The 17,947-nt window shown below is 40.3% G+C and overlaps 1 protein-coding gene across 3 annotated transcripts in view; it reads left to right on the plus strand.

The window, feature by feature from the left end:
* The window catches only part of bcas3 (BCAS3 microtubule associated cell migration factor), a 975,956-nt gene that overhangs the window by 238,435 nt on the left and 719,574 nt on the right, over positions 1-17,947 (plus strand). For all 3 annotated transcript variants that reach the window (XM_072243678.1, XM_072243680.1, XM_072243679.1), the window contains exon 13: positions 5,953-6,049. In XM_072243678.1, the coding sequence (XP_072099779.1) occupies positions 5,953-6,049 (97 nt within the window). The remainder of the gene's footprint in view (positions 1-5,952; positions 6,050-17,947) is intronic.

Genomic DNA, 17,947 nt, shown 5'->3' on the forward strand with positions numbered 1-17,947 from the left:
TAATCATGGGGCAATTTACAACGACCAATTAACTTACTAAACAGTATATGGTTAGAATGTGGGAGGAAACCCACACGCACATTGAAAGGACGTACAAACTCCTCACAAAGGTCGCCGGAATTGAACTCCAAACTCCTATGCCCTAACCTATAGTAACGTTGCACTAACCTCTACACCACCATGGCATCTTGATGGTTCTCTGATAGGCAGGTCTAGGGGGATACAACACTGTCTGAGATGCTGTTTTTCAGATGATCGTTTCAGTCTCAGGTACCTCTTTCCTCTTCTGAAAGGCTTCAGAAAATCTTTTACACTTTTTTTTAAGCGTATCGCACCAGACAGTCAGCCATTCTTGTCTGGCGCGTGGTGTCAGGATTGGTTTCCTTTTGGATTAACCGGGTCACGATATGAATGTTCCTGACTCAACCCTTTTTTTTAAACGATGCCGAGTGGCTAGCTCGATGCTCAACCCGGCACTGATGGAAAGTGTGCTCAGGGGGTGGCCCAACTTGGATTGGGAGCCTTCGCTTCGGAGTCTGGCGCTGATGCCATTGTGCCACCAGCCGGCTATTGCACTGACAGAAGCGTATCACCTCATTATTTGGTCTAACAAGCCTCTCTCAATCAATTCAACCAAAACAAAATGGAGTCAATGGTTAAAAACTAATGAACAGTGAGGGATCTTGCTGTATGCCATGTTCATGATGTCAAAGACTTTGAGAAGTTTTAGAAAGCCGTGAAAGTGCTGTTACAATGCAGCTCTTTATTTCCAGATAAGTGAGACTTTGACATGCGTGTCTATAAACATCCAGTGATATAAAGGCCGGATGATGCTGTCGTCTGTCGTTCGTTTATAGACTTGGCTCAAGTGATGTGGATGTGCCAAAAAGATTGAGGAGTCATTCCAAATCCCTATTTGTACCACCAGTCTTTAAAGCTAAGTGCAGAAAAATATAGTCCATCAGTAGGTATTTGTCACCACATAAAGGAATTTTCAGGATGCCTACTTGACTTTCAGTTTTGTGAACTTAGATATGTTTATGGTATAACAGATACACACAAGAGAGCAAGCGCTGCTATACAGGCAACAAAGGTGCTTGTTGTGTTCTTTAACCTCTTTTATGATACTAATATTGAAATCCTAGTAAGGAGATGAGTGTTTTGAAACTTGTCCTTGTTTACAAATCCATTCATGATCTTGTCCATCTGTAAATTATCCAAGCACTCTATGTTTTGCTGTAGTTACAGTTGTTCTATGAAACTGTGAGCACTGGACGAATTGTAACATAGAACAGTATTGCACAGGAACAGGCCCTTCGGCTCACAATGTTGTGCTGAACCAATTAAATAAGTAATCAAATAGCTAACTAATCTTTTCTGCCTACATAAAGTCCATGTCCTTCCATTTTCCTCACATTTATGTGCCTATCTAAATGTGTCTTAGAAGTCCCAAATATTTCTGCCTCTACTACCACCCAAAGGCACCCCCCTACTCTCTGTGTAAAAAAACTTGCCCATCACAATTGCTCGGTAACATTTTGAATTATGTGAGAAGTCAATTGAGCAATTGAGATGTCCCGAGTATTGCAAATTCACATTTATTTATCATATGTACATCAGAATACAGTGAAATGTGTCGCTTGTGTTAACAACCAGCACACCTAAGGATGTGCCGGGAGCAGCCTGCAAGTGTTGCCACACATTCCGGCACCATCATATGGTGCCAAATAGCATAACATAGCATGCGTTTGTGGACATTTCTGTAAAATAAAGAGAGTTGTGGTGATAAATATTCAATTTTCATCATGGATGGAAATGTGGAAGAGCAGAACCTCAAGAGAAAAGAATTTTATTATCTGTAAATAATTTTGCTTTCTTCACCTCCTTTCCTGAGGTTGATGAATTGTTGAGCATGGATCTATTGATGCTGTTAATTCTAACTTGCTCAGTTTGCATTATTCATTTACAAGCAAGACTATCGTCAGCAGGAGGTGGTAAGACACCCAGAGCTCACCCTGCCCTCAGCTGACTTTATGACCTATACCTTACGACCTGTATCCTTCCAGCAACAGCCATTGGATTGCATTTAAAAATGTAACAGTTGCCTTCCTAACTAAGGGTCACTTAACCATAACAGAGTGACTAATACCACTTTAACTGACTGAGGCACTGATACTCCTAATCTGGGCAACATCCTGGGAAAATGGGCTAAGCCATTGGGAAGATGACATGTGCTTTTTTATTTTAAAATAAAGGTAAAAAGGAAATAGAATATTAAAAAAGTTTATGAAGTTAGTGATCCTTTGGTTAGAAAATTTGATTAAGTTAAAAATTCCTAATTATGAATGTCTCCTACTTTGGGGCTCTGTGACTTTAAAGATTCTTGCTCATTTTCTCAAATGAGTAACATCAAAGTGGTGATTAAAGTGAGTGAAATCTTTTATTTGGCCAAGTACATAGTATTTAATAACTACCATAAATCAAAACTGTACAACTTCCTCTCTCACTTACCTCAGCCTTTTTACAGAGGCCCTGGTGATTTTCAGCCATTTAATTAAACTCAGTGACAGAACATTTAAAGAGTGCACCAGTGCTTGGCTGCCATGTTGCTATGGCGTCCATCGGAGAAAATAACAACAACAATGATAAAGAGATGTCAGCCCGTCTTTGGAATGTATTCCAAGAAGTGGGTTCTTTTTAGTCTCTTTTTGGAAATAAATTAGGAAAACAATGAAAGAATGAAGAAAAAAGGCTAAACTAAGAAGGAATAGAAAGAAAAGCCTTTTCTAGTGTGAAGTAAACTTTAGAGGGGGGAGAAAAACATGTTTAATGTAAGAAGGGAGGCTGTGAAACAGGACATCAGGATATCTGTGCTCTTTTTAACATAATTCTATAGATTTTTTCCCCCAGGTAAACTTCAGTTTAATGCCTCAGTAGAAAGCCTCCAGCAGTGCTGTATTCCCTCAAAAATTACACCTTGATTTAGAAGCAAAAATGTATCTAACATAGCCAGCTACACAGCACATTTCTTATGAAAGTGACAGATTATAATGTGACATTTATTTGAAAGTTGAGATTGGCCAAATGGACGACAAGGGTCTTGATCTGCCTTTTTCATTTTTACTTTCACAAACCCTTTCCATTTATTTCAAGCTTATCAATTAATTCTTGAGCAATTTTAAATGGGAGAACAGCACTTCTGTGCTTTGTTAAATTTAAATACAAATTCCCCGCAAAAGGATTGGCTTTTTCTCTTTCTGTAATCCGAGTTATCATCCTCCTTTGCACAGAAAGAAGGCAGGCACTAGTTATTTTATTTTTTATTATTTATAGAGCCAGCATAGTAACAGGCCCTCTCAGTCCAAAGAGAATTACACCCGTGTGACCAAATAAGCTACTAACCTGTAGAGCTGTGGAATGTGGGAGGAAACCCACACAGTAACGGGGAGAAGGTACAAACTCCTTACAGACAGTAGCGGAATTTACCCGGATTGCTGGCATTGCAATAACAGTTACACTAACTGCTACATTACCGTGCCCCCCCACTCATGATCTTGGTAGAAGTTTAGATTTGTTGCTTATTTCAGTTATCAGTTTCTTTTGAAGTCTTAAAAACTGGGTAGCTCTTACCATTTTTAAACTTATGATATAGTTTTTGTATTGATCAGAGAGGAACTGTAGCATTATCATATCTACTGATAGCTCGGTTTGGGTGCGCTACTACTGATAAAATCTCCTTTCAATATGAAGTATACACTTATAGCATTATTCAGCACCACTGAAGTGTCTGGAAAGATGGTATCATTGATCCTTCTTTCTTTCTGCTTAATGTTATTTATTTATTTGTTTGGCATTACAGTAGGCAACAGGCACTTCTGGCCCAACAAGCTGCACCACCCAGCAGCCCACCAGTGTAACCCTACTCTAATCACAGGACAATTTACAATGACCAATTAACCTACTAACTGGTACATATTTGGACTGTGGGAGGAAACCAAAGAACCCGGAGGAATCCCATGAGGTTCACAGGGAGAATGTACTAACTCCTTACAGATCGCATGGAATTGAACTCCAAACACCGGACCACCTCAGGCTGCAATAGCGTTGAGCTAACCGCAACACTACCTCTATGCAAACACCTCATTGTCTGCTACAACTACTGTGCTGTAATGTTCTATAATTTAAATGCAGCCTGGACAGTAAGTTAGACAAATGATGTGGCAATTTGCTTTCAGTGGTATTAGTTGGCGAGGACACCAGGAGAAGAGTCTTTTCTAAATAAAATCTGGGAGTGTTTACATCTGCCTGGGATCTGTTTAATATCGCATTCCAGAAGATCTCACCTCCAACAATTCAGCTCACCTACTGCCTCAGTACTGCACAGTGAAGTGAAACATGTTAAATCACACTGCTTATGTTCTATTGTGCAAAATGACATATAATGTATTTTGTCAAGTATATAATGGTCAGTTGATACCTGATATTATGACAAAATAAACTGAATTATTGAAGGGAGAATAATTTTCTTTACAACTACATCTCTAATCTCCATCTCTTGAGGAGGCGCCAGTCGATGTTGTGCTGTGTATTGAAGGATAGTAATAGAAACCATGTTCAAGTAAATACATCAACGTTGACAGAAAGTCTGTGCTGGAAATAGTTCTCAGATTGTGCAATTCTGAACACATTAGGAATTTCATGCTGTGCAGCTGTTTGTGAAAATTTGAGAATTTACTGTGGTAGAATAAAGCAAACATTACTGATGCTGTGTATATAACATGCACACACAGATAATGTAAACATGTGCATATACTGTCAAATGGAATGGTTTCCCGACAGTACATTTTTGTTTAGCGCCTCAATGTCTATTGTTTTATTTATTTATGCAGTCTTATGTAAATTAATTTTCAAGCTGAAAGCCCACAGTTCCATTTTTAATGTGCGTGTGATGCCATTTTTTGTGTCTGGAAATAAAACACAAGTTAGTTTTACTGGATAGAAAATAGATCAGTTTGTTATTGGTAGTACCACATGAAGATTAGTTTAAAATAGGGTCATTAACTAGGTTGAAGTTTGGGTAGCTCATTAATATTGTCTGGACTTGCAGATTTGATACTGGTGTTAATCGTATTTTTTTTTACTTAGAACAGGGGTTCCCAACCTTTTTTATGCCATGGACCCCTACCATAAATCAAGGGGTATGTGGACCCCAGGTTGGGAATCCTTTGATTTGGAATAAAGATATATAATTATTCTTTCACGACCCCAGGATATCCCAAAACATTTTGCAACTAATTAAACACCTTTTAAAATGCTGCCATTGTTATCAAAGTAATGGAGTTAGATAATTGTGCCAACATTATAGCCGATTCCAAGATCAATCTCATCTTTCCCTGCCACATAGCACCTCCATTTTTCTTTCACCCATGCGCTCGTCTAAGAGTCTATTAAACGGTCACTTTTACCATTGGCCCTGGTTGTACACTACCAGCTTTATGCACTGCACGTTGTTCCAAACCCAAGTGACCAGATAGAAAATTTCAGTGCTGTTCATTTGAAACACCATCATTGGGTGTGATAATAGGAATACTCTTTGAAAGGGATTGTAAATTTTCTTTTGGTGTTGAGGAAGATTATTGTTGTTTATTTTTGTTAGAAATAACCCAGTAAAAGGCCTGGCAAGTCTTATGAGCATGTATAAGAAGGGAGCAGGTTGGTGTTCAGGTGGAAGGAAGCCTTCATCAGTTTTAGTTGAAAATAACAGAAATTCTAAACTTTTAACATTAGACAATGTTTTTGATGAGTTTTTCTGAACAGAGTATTTTCGGTTTTCATTTAGGGTCAACTATTTTATTCTGGCCTTTTGTTAGTTTAGATGGTTCTGTTTGAACAAGGAATATTCTGTCGGAAGGTAAATTATTTAAACTTTATTCTCTTTCCTTCCTAACGCAGGTGCTTGTCAGTGAGGATGCCGAAGGTAAAGGCATAGTGGCTCATTTCCTGGCTCATGATAATAAACCCATTTCCTGCATGGCTTTCAACCCCAGTGGTAAGTGCAACTAGTTTGTCTTCATGGTTTTCAAATATTAGCTCTGTAAAGACCACAATCCATCTATAATTGAACCTTCAAAAATGTACCTGTCGTAATGGAAACGACCAAGGTTAGATGAATTGATTGAGCATTTATTTCCAAATTATTTTAATGATTTGTTAAGACTAAGTCAGAGCGATGGCAGCTATTATTTCTGCCATCTCCAAGTTATATATCTGTGGAATTCATTGCCGCAGATGGCTGTGGAGGCCAAGTCATTGGATATATTTAAAGTGGAGGTTGATAGGTTCTTTCTTAGTAATGGTGTCAAAGGTTACAGGTAGAAGGCAGGAGAATGGGGTTGAGAGGGATAATAAATCTGCCAATATTGAATGGTGAAGCAGACTTGATGGCTGAATGGCCTAATTCTGCTCCTGAGTTTTATGGTCTTTTGATTGTTTGATTAAAAGAATGAGAAAAGAATATTTAACTAACAGATCTTAAATAACCTTTGATTGTGCATGGAAGGTGATTCAAGTGTTGAGAAATTTTCATACAGAAAAAATATTCTGATATTGGTTCCAAATTTCTCTGTATTCAAATCATACATAATTTGCAGTTTATTTATAGATTATTCAATCCAAATGGTTAATGCTAGGCAAAAACTTCTTGAGTTCTACACTTAGTTGCAAACACTTTATATGACATATTAGGTCCCTTGAAAGATATCACTGCTATTTGCCTCAAAGTCCAAACCTGCCATTAACTAGTGCAACCTTTATTATTCAAATCTTCTTAGTTCTTAGCTTTTCAAGCTGTAAGTGTTGTGCTTCTCTAATCATTTATCATAACTAAATCCATTGAATGAGAGGGCCAGCCTTATTTTCTTCTTTGCACAAATTCCAGGTGTTGAATGACTTGTTTGTGGCTTGGTGATAAATCTGTGCATAACACACAGTTTGTCCAGATCAGTTCGGGTACTGTTATATCAACCTGCAGAATTAATTTAGCAAAGTGCTAATTACTTCTTATTTTTGATTGCAAAATTCTCCGTAGTTAGGTTTAATTCATCATAGTTGGTTCAACACACAACGTGCAGGAGGAACTAAGCAGGTCAGCCAGCATCTATGGAAAGGAATCTTGGCTCAACGTTTGGACCAAAATGTCGACCCTTTATTTCTATCCACGGATGCTGCCTGACCTGCCGTGTTCCTCCAGCATTTTATGTGTCTTAACTCTGGATTTCCAGTATCTGCAGAAACTCTTGTGTTTATAGTTCATTGTGGTTCAACGAGTAAACATGTAATCACCTAGTGTGTTTTATTGTTTTATTTCTTAAATATCTGTGACCATCTTACCATGTTTACTGAAGCTATGATCACAACCACTTGAAGAGGGTTAAATAGAGTTACAGAGTAATATGGTATGGATACGGGTCCAACTAGTCCATGGTGATCAAGATGCATATATAAGCTAGTCCCATTTGCCTGTGTTAGACCTGTTTACTGTTTACCTTTAAGCCTTTGCGATCCATTTGCCTGGCCATATAGCTTTTAAACATTGTTATTGTACCTGCCTTTAGCTATTTCCTCATGCAACTTATTCTATATATGCACCACCTCTGCGTGCAGAAATGTCTTCTTAGATCCCTTTAAGTATTTCCCCTTTCACCTTAAACCTATGCCCTTTAGTTTTTGATTCCCTTTCCCTGTGTGCGTTCTACCTATATTCCTAATGATTGTATGCAACTTTATAAGGTCACCCCCCCCCCCCCATTCTTCTATGTTCTGTAGACCAAAGCCTAAGCCTGCCCAACTCTCCCTATATCTGAGGTCTTGTCTTGGGAACATACTCATATATCTTCTTTGCATTCTTTACAGGTTAATGCATACTTCCCTGCAATAGAATAGCCAAAATTATATGCAGTGGTTTAGGTGTGGTCTCACCAGATCTTGTACAACAGCAACATAGCATACCAACTCCCACTTCCAAATACTGATAAAGCCAATGAACCAAACACCTTCTTCACCACCCTGTCTACATTGACACCACTTTCAGGAAACCATTTAATTGCGCTCCCAGGTCCTTCTGTTCTACAACATTCCCCAGGATCCAACTGTTCACCCTGAATACTGAAATCTACCCTGTAGATGCAGTAAAGTTGCGTAAAGACATTTGGATCAATCGTTCCATTTCTGTCCAGTCAATGAGCTGACTGATAGACCACTCATATAGTAAACAGTAGGGCAACGAGGAGTGCAGTAGAACAAAGAGATCTGGGAATACAGATCCGTCATTCCTTGAAAGTGGCATCACAGGTAGATTGGGTCATAAAGAGAGCTTTTGGCACATTGACCTTCATTGTGTGCAGTTTTGGTCCCCTAATCTGAGGAAAGACATTCTTGCCATAGAGGGAGTACAAAGAAGGTTCACCAGATTGATTCCTGGGATGGCAGGACTTTCATATGATGAAAGACTGGATCAACTAGGCTTATACTCGTTGGAATTTAGAAGATTGAGGAGGGATCTTATTGAAACATATAAAATCCTAAAGGGATTGGACAGGCTAGATGCAGAAAGATTGTTCCCGATGTTGGGGAAGTCCAGAACGAGGGGTCACAGTTTGAGGATAAAGGGGAAGCCTTTTAGGACCGAGATTAGGAAAAACTTCTTCACACAGAGAGTGGTGAATCTGTGGAATTTTCTGCCACAGGAAACAGTTGAGGCCAGTTCATTGGCTATATTTGAGAAGGAGTTCGATATGGCCCTTGTGGCTAAAGGGATCAGGGGGTATGGAGAGAAGGCAGGTTCAGGGTTCTGAGTTGGATGATCAGCCATAATCATACTGAATGCTGGTGCAGGCTCGAAGGGCTGAATGGCCTACTCCTGCACCTATTTTCTATGTTTTTATGTTTTCATAAATCGGAGTGTTGAGTAGAGGAGTTGGAATGTTATGTTGAAGTTATATAAAATGTTGGAGTATTCTGTGCAGTTCTGATCACCCACTTACAGAAAATTTATCAATAAGATTGAACGAGGGCAGAAAAACTATACAAGCAACATATGAGGACATGAGTTATTGGGAAGCATTGAATAGGTTAGGACTTTATTCCCTGGAGTGTAGGAAAATGAGGGGAGATTTGATAGAGGTATACAAAATTGTGAAGGGGTATAGATAGGGTAAATGCAAGCAGGCTTTTTTCACTGGGGTTGGGTGAGACTAGAATAAAAGGTCATGGGTTAAGGGTGACCTGAGGGGGAACTTGATCACTCTGAGGGTAGTGAGAGTGTGGAAAGAGCTGTCAGCAGAAATGGTGGATGTGGGTTTGATTGCAACATTTAGAGAAGTTTGGATAAGTACATGAATGGGAGAGGTTTGGAGGGCAGTGGTCCAGGTGTGGGTTGATAGGACTAGGCAGAATAACAGTTTGGCACAGACTAAATGGGCTGAGGGGTCTGTTTCTATGACTTTATGATTCCTTCCACCTCTAGCTACAAGAAGTCAAAAAGCACATAGGGTAATAGCCTGAAACTAATATATGAAAATCACTGGCAAATTTCTGTGAAACTGCCCAGGGCTTCCAAGCAACTCTGAAGAGACTGAGGTTATTCAAGGCTCTTCACTGACCAAATAAAATTTAAGAGGTTTGGGCTTTCAAGTAGTAGTGAGATTTACTTATTTTTAAATCGTGGTACAAATTATGTTGCTTAAGGAGTGGAAAAAAGGGAGTAACATGCTCTGACATAAAATTAAAAGCTTGGTTTGCAGTGTGCTACATTGCTGTAATACAACTGAGAGGTTGCTGATGGTATTAAAAGCCATGAAAGCAAAGCTTGAGTGGTAGATATAAACCATCAGTAATGTGAGACTGTGTTACGGAGTCTACCCCCTCCAGCTCTGCTGCCATTAAATAACAGACTATCAAATTGTAACATCCTTGCTTGTGAATAGGAATATTACTGTTCAGGCACTTTGAAGCTGACAGCTTTCAAACAGAAAATAGTGACATTGCAATAATTGCACTGAAGAATGTCGGAAAACCCAAGGCAGTTTGTGTCAGTTCACAAGAATGATGATTAAAGAAGAAATTTATTGTTTTGAAATTGCTTCATTCATTGCATGTACCTCTTAACAAATTACAAGATTGAACAAAAACTTACTTGAGGCTCTAAAACACTTAAACTTCTCGCATGCCTTACCCCAAAGTTGGTAAAACACTGCCTGGCGGATATGTCAATTTCTGAATAAATGTTCTTGGCTATCTAAAATATATCTTAACTTTGCACATGCAAAATGCTGGAGGAACTCAGCAGGTCAGGTAGCCTGGAAATGAATAAACAGTTGATGTTTCAGGCCAAAGCCCTTCATCGTGTCTTCAGTTTCCAGCATCTGCAGAACTTCTGGTGTTCCTATCTTTGCAGTTCTGTAATATTCTTGATGAATTAAAATGTATCCTTTTTAATGTTTCACGTCAGCCATTTTTGCTGTATGTAATAAGGATTGCCTATTTCAACTTTAGCTTCACTTTGCTGCTGATTATTCCTCTCCTCTTGGCTCAGTGTTATGGTTTCTACAAACTTGCCTAATATACACTCAGTGGCCACTTTATTAGGTACACCTGTGCACATGCTTATGAATACAAATATCTAATCAACTAATCAATCATGTGGCAGCAACTCAATGCATAAAAGCATGCAGACATGGTCCATGGAAAGGAATAAAGGGCCGACATTTCGGTCCGAGATGTTGGGCGGAGTTTCCTTTCCATAGATGCTGGCTGACCTGCTTAGTTCCTCCTGCACGTTGTGTGTTGAACCAACTATGATGAATTGATCATAACTATGTAGAATTTTGCAATCAAAAATAAGAAGTAATTAGCACTTTGCTAATTTAATTCTGCAGGTTGACATAACAGTATCCGAACTGATCTGGTCAAACTGTGTCTTATGCACAGATTTATCACCAAGCCTCAAACAAGTCATTCAGCACCTGGAATTTGTGCAAAGAAGAAAATAAGGCTGGCCCTCTCATTATGTATACATTCCCCAGCATCGGAATGGGGAAGAATGTGATCTAAGTGATTTTAACTACGGAATGACTGTTGGTGCCAGATGGGGTGGTTTGACTATCTCAGAAATTACTGGTCTCCTGGGAGTTTCATGCACAACTGTCTGTAGAGTTTACAGAGAATTATGTGAAAAACTGACAAAAAAAACATCCGGTTAGGGGGAAGTTCTGTGGACGAAAATGCCCTGTTAATGAGACAGGTCAGGAGAATGGCCAGACAGGTTCAGGTTGACAGGAAGGCAAGAGTAACTCAAATAACCATGGGTTACAGCAGTAATGTACTGAAGACCATCTCTGAATGCACAACCCGTCAAACCTTGAAGTGGATGGGCTTCAGTAGTAGAAGACCATGAACGTAAGAGATACTGAATACCATGTTCTATTGGAAATCTGAAGCAAAGTGATAGGAATTCTCAGCACATGAGGTAGCATCTATAAAGAAGAGAAATAACGTTTTGGGTTAATGTTGAATAATTATCTAGATTTATTGCCATTTTCTTTAATCAGAATAGCTTTACTTTATTATTTTAGAACTGGGGTCTCCCAAGTTTTTCTCTTGCAAACCATGTTCAGTGACTCTGTTCGTGACTTCTGAGGGTTAAAGCTAGCAGCCAAATTCCTGAGATCCATTCTCACCAAAGTGATTTTTTGCATCTTTTGGGAGCTGTTGACCTGTTTAAATTTTGAGAATCCACAGAAGTGCTATTCAGAAGTCTATGTCCACTGGAGGCTGGAGAGTAGAGGCCTGTCCTGGGATTGAAGGGCTGTGGATATGTGTGGGTGGGAGGAAGCAAAGGGGCTGATTTTTAGCTATTGTTTTTTGTTACTTATTGTGTTCTGTATTATTCTGTCAAGCATTGTGGGCATGCTATATTGGCACTGGAATGTGTGGCGGCACTTGTTGGTTGCTTCCAGCACATCCCTAGGTTGTGAACACAAACAACATATTTTACTGTATATTGTGATGTACAGTATATGGGAAAATAAACTTGAATCTTGAATCCAGCATTGAGATACAGTATACCATTACCACTGACTACAGATGGAATTTTTGCACATTTTATTTCTTATCCGTAATTTAACCTCTAATTTTATTTTAAAAAATAATTTCTTATTCTTTATCATTACTGAATGTTGTTTTTTATTGTATGTCGCACCAACACACCATAGAAAGTTCCTATTACATGCAAGTGTATATGGTGAATAAAGTTAGAAACTGAATCTATGTGCTTTGATATAAGCTTACTTTGAGCCTTGAACTTTGAAGTTCTAGATGGACAAATAGCCCATGTGCACCACCTCAATACGTATTTCTTTTTTGCTCATTTTGCACTATTTAATTTAATGTTAAATATATATTTGTTATTATTTATAGTTTTTATTATTATGCATTGCAAATGTACTGCTGTCACGAAACAACAAATTTTGCAACATATGCCAATGATATTAAACCTGACTCTGATGTTTGATAAAGTTGATCCTTGATGTTGTAAGGTGGAAATATTGAGGTGGAAGAATACTGAAAATAGAATGAAGACTTGTTATAAGTTAATTTTCAGGTGTTAATAATTGGGAATTAGTAACCACAGAATTCATATATCATTCTTTAAGGATGAAAAATTACGCAGTCCTGCAGTTTCTTTGAAAATTAAGCTCCCGTGAATTACACGTCTTTTGTCACAAGGTGCAGAAAGTTTGCCTGTATTTCCTGGCTTCCAGTGTTACAACCTTTTTGCTCTCAGATATCAGATTTGTATTGTTTCTCAGTATTGCTGGGCCCACCTGTTGAAGATTTGTTCCACGATGAACACAGCTGTTCATGACCAGCATAGACCACCTCAGATTGTATAAAATGATGAGTAACCAGGACATGAACTGCAGCATGCTGCATGGTCCTGCAGCTTGTTACTGAAACAGATGCTGGACTAACTTGGAATAATGTAGTGCTGTAATTGACTCCTGGCTAATGTGTTGTTTAAGGTATAATAGACAGTTAAAAGTATTCCTCAGTGATCTTAAAATGCCTACATTTCATCTTTGGATGTAATCAGGGCCAGGATCTATGTTACATGCTGGTGGTTAACAGTCAATGCTAACACAGTAAAGATCGAGAATGAAGTTAAAACCATCTCATACGGCTTATGGTAGTATTAATTACCCAAGAGAAATTTTTTAAATCTGTGAGGCTCAGATGATAGTTATAAGCTCTGTAGTTCCATAATGTGGTTAACTGTCCCAGGTTTTGCAATATGGGGCAGACTGTGGAATAGACTGTTGAGATCACTAATTGATATATACTTGGTTCACACTCACGAGACTGAAGTTGTTGGCTGATAATATCCCTGGTCCAAAGAGTGAAATTTTATAATCTTAATCATCTCACAAGGGCAAGAAAAAGCCAGGCCCATGGAACAGCTGAAAAGGCCACTCTCCAGCCTGTAGCCCATTATAGCTGTCAAGCTTTTGAAATGGTTCAGAGTTCCAAAAATCATTTACAATTTTAAAAATAAATTAAGGGCACTTTAAAATGGTTAAATATTACTATAAAAGCTATTAAAAATGGTGGGCAAGCTATTAGGATTTTTATGGACAGGACTGATGATCATTTAGAGAAGTGTAGTCTTATTAGGGATAGGCAGCATGGTTTTGTGAGGGGCAGGTTGTGCCTCATGAGCCTGATTAACTTTTTCAAGGAAGTGATATGACAATTTGATGAAAGTAGAGCAGTGGATGTGGCGTATATGGATTTTAGTAAGGCCTTTGTCAAGGTTCCTCGTGGTAAACTCAACCAAAATGTCATGAGGAATGGGGCTCATGGATAGTTGGCTGCATAGACTCAGAATTTGTTTGCCCACAGAAGACAGAGGGTGGTAGTAGATGGAGCATATTCTCCCTGGAGGTCCGTGACTAGAGGTTCCACATGGATCTGTTCTGGGACCCCGTTCTTTGTGATTTTCATTCTTGACTTGGACGAGGAAATGGGAGGGTGGATTAGTAAATTTGCAGATTATGTGAAGATTGGAGGTGTTGTGGGTAGTGTTGAAGGTTGTCACAGTTATAATAGAATTTAAACAGGATGCAAAGCTGGGCAGTGAAGTGGCAGATAGAGTTCAATCTGGAAAATTTAAGTGATACTTATTGGAAGATTGAGCTGAAGTCAGAGTATAAGCTTATTGGCTGGATTCTTAGCAGGATAGAGGAACAGAGGGATCTTGGGATCCAAGTCCATAGATACCTCAAAATTGCTGCACAAGTTGATAGGGTGGTTAAGAGAGTGTATCATTTATGGTTTCAGTGGTCGAGGAATTGAGTTCAAGGGCTGTGAGGTAGTGTTGCAACTCTATAAAACTGGTAAGGCCCTACTTAAAGTATTGTGTTCAGTTGTGGAACCCTCATTATAAGAAGGATGTGGAAGCTTTAGGGAAAACATAGGGGAGACTTATCAGGATGCTGCCTGGATTAGAGAACATGTCTTATGAGCAAACAACAGGAATTCTGCAGATGCTGGAAATTCAAGCAACACACATCAAAGTCGCTGGTGAACGCAGCAGGCCAGGCAGCATCTCTAGGAAGAGGTGCAGTCGACGTTTCAGGCCGAGACCCTTCGTCAGGACTAACTGAAGGAAGAGTGAGTAAGGGATTTGAAAGTTGGAGGGGGAGGGGGAGTATCCAAAATGATAGGGGAAGACAGGAGAGGGAGGGATAGAGCCAAGAGCTGGACAGGTGATAGGCAAAAGGGATATGAGAGGATCATGGGACAGGAGGTCCGGGAAGAAAGACAAGGGGGGGGGGACCCAGAGGATGGGCAAGGGGTATATTCAGAGGGACAGAGGGAGAAAAAGGAGAGTGAGAGAAAGAATGTGTGCATAAAAAAAAAGTAACAGATGGGGTACGAGGGGGAGGTGGGGCCTTAGCGGAAGTTAGAGAAGTCGATGTTCATGCCATCAGGTTGGAGGCTACCCAGATGGAATATAAGGTGTTGTTCCTCCAACCTGAGTGTGGCTTCATCTTTACAGTAGAGGAGGCCGTGGATAGACATGTCAGATTGGGAATGGGATGTGGAATTAAAATGTGTGGTCACTGGGAGATCCTGCTTTCTCTGGCGGACAGAGCGTAGATGTTCAGCAAAGCGGTCTCCCAGTCTGCGTCGGGTCTCGCCAATATATAAAAGGCCACATCAGGAGCACCGGACGCAGTATATCACCCCAGTCGACTCACAGGTGAAGTGTTGCCTCACCTGGAAGGACTGTTTGGGGCCCTGAATGGTGGTAAGGGAGGAAGTGTAAGGGCATGTGTAGCACTTGTTCCGCTTACATGGATAAATGCCAGGAGGGAGATCAGTGGGGAGGGATGGGGGGGGACGAATGGACAAAGGAGTTGCGTAGGGAGCAATCCCTGCAGAATGCAGAGAGCGGGAGGGAGGGAAAGATGTGCTTAGTGGTGGGATCCCGTTGGAGCTGGCGGAAGTTACGGAGAATAATATGTTGGACCCGGAGGCTGGTGGGGTGGTAGGTGAGGACCAGGGGAACCCTATTCCTAGTGGGGTGGCGGGAGGATGGAGTGAGAGCAGATGTACGTGAAATGGGGGAGATGCGTTTAAGAGCAGAGTTGATAGTGGAGGAAGGGAAGCCCCTTTCTTTAAAAAAGTAAGACATCTCTCTCGTCCTAAAATGAAAAGCCTCATCCTGAGAGCAGATGTGGCGGAGACGGAGGAATTGCGAGAAGGGGATGGCGTTTTTGCAAGAGACAGGGTGAGAAGAGGAATAGTTCAGATAGCTGTGAGAGTCAGTAGGCTTATAGTAGACATCAGTGGATAAGCTGTCTCCAGAGACAGAGACAGAAAGATCTAGAAAGGGGAGGGAGGTGTCGGAAATGGACCAGGTAAACTTGAGGGCAGGGTGAAAGTTGGAGGCAAAGTTAATAAAGTCAATGAGTTCTGCATGCGTGCAGGAAGCAGCGCCAATGCAGTCGTTAATGTAGCGAAGGAAAAGTGGGAGACAGATACCAGAATAGGCACGGAACATTGATTGTTCCACAAACCCAACAAAAAGGCAGGCATAGCTAGGACCCATACGGGTGCCCATAGCTACACTTTTAGTTTGGAGGAAGTGGGAGGAGTCAAAGGAGAAATTATTAAGAGTAAGGACTAATTCCGCTAGACGGAGCGGAGTGGTGGTAGAGGGGAACTGATTAGGTCTGGAATCCAAAGAGAAGCGTAGAGCTTTGAGACCTTCCTGATGGGGGATGGAAGTATATAGGGACTGGACATCCATGGTGAAAATAAAGCGGTGGGGGCCAGGGAACTTAAAATCATCGAAAAGTTTAAGAGCGTGAGAAGTGTCACGAACATAGGTCGGAAGGGATTGAACAAGGGGTGATAAAACCGTGTCGAGGTATGCAGAAACGAGTTCGGTGGGGCTTATGAGTAAAGGTTGAGTGAGCTAGGGCTTTTCCGTTTGGAGTGAAGGAGTATAAGAGGTGACTTGATAGAGGTGTACAAGATTATGAGAGGACCAGCTAAAACTTTTTTTCCAGGGCAGCAATGGCCAATAGCAGATGACAGTTGTTTAAGGTGAGTGGAGGAAAGTTTAGGGGAGTTGCCTGAAGCAGATTTTTCACACAAAATGATGGGTGCCTGGTAGAGACATCTCAAAATTGCAGGTACAGCCAGGGCAACCATTGCTGAAGTGTACACTGCGTCAAGGCCTGATGGGGGAAGATGAACCCATGGTTGGCTCTATAATTCCATGCTGATTGAAGCGACGAGCAAGATTAAAATCGTCGAGGATGAAAGTAGAAAGCAAACAGTTGTTTAGCGCCATATGCTTGCATTTGGCCGGTCTTTCTCTCTTCTTGCTACTACTGTTGGGTGGGAGGGGCAGGAGTCTTGGGTCTCCTGCAGCCAACAGACTCCTGGATGGGCTTCACTCGCCTCAGTGCTGAACTGGCTCCGTGGCTGTGGACTCAATTTCAGGACAATTTGCAGTTCAGGGTCTGTGTGTTATTTGTTTATATTTTCATTGTTAGCACAATTTATTCTTTTTTTGCACATTGGGTGTTTGACAGCCTTTGTTGTGCGGGTTTTAAAATCTGTTCTATTGTGTTTCTTTGTTTTGTGACTGCCTGCAAGAAGGCGAATCTCATACTCTGATAATAAATCTTCTTTGTCTATTATCTAGTAGATAATAAATCTACTTTTTAAAGTGTGCATTCCGGGCACATTTAAAAAAGACTTTTAGATAGGCACACGGATATAAGGAAAATGTAGGGCTATGTGCTGTGTAGGAGGGAAGGGTTAGGTTAAGTATAGAGTAAGTTAAAAGAAAGCACAACATCATAGGCTGAAGGGCCCATGCTGTGCTGAACTATTCTGTGTTCGTGTAACCATGTTTAAACTGGTGCAGGATCATTAAGTTGTTTTTCAGTTGGTGATTATCAGTAATTTTGTTCTGCTGCTGTTGTACCAAGGGAAGTATTGAAAAAAAATCAGTGCTTTGAGCCTAAGTTATTGGCAATCTTCATTAATAACTTAGCTAAAGTATTGATTGTATTGTATTCAAGTTTGCTGATGACAAATAGCTAGATAGGAATGTTGTAAGGCAGACACAAGAGGGAATGCAAATGCATATAGAGATTGAGTAAATGTGCAGCGAGGTGGCGTCTGAGTTTATTTAAATTGGTGGGGAAAATAAAGGAAAAATAAATAAAGAACAAAAAACAAACTGCTGGAGGAACTCAGCGGACAGGCAGCATGCATAGAGGGAAATGGACAATTGACATTCCAGGTCGAGACCCTTCATCTTCACTCTTGTGTCTCCAATATTTGATCAGACTTGGGTGTTTCAGTG

Source organism: Mobula birostris, chromosome 25, assembly GCF_030028105.1.
Source record: "Mobula birostris isolate sMobBir1 chromosome 25, sMobBir1.hap1, whole genome shotgun sequence".
Taxonomy (NCBI): domain Eukaryota; kingdom Metazoa; phylum Chordata; class Chondrichthyes; order Myliobatiformes; family Myliobatidae; genus Mobula; species Mobula birostris.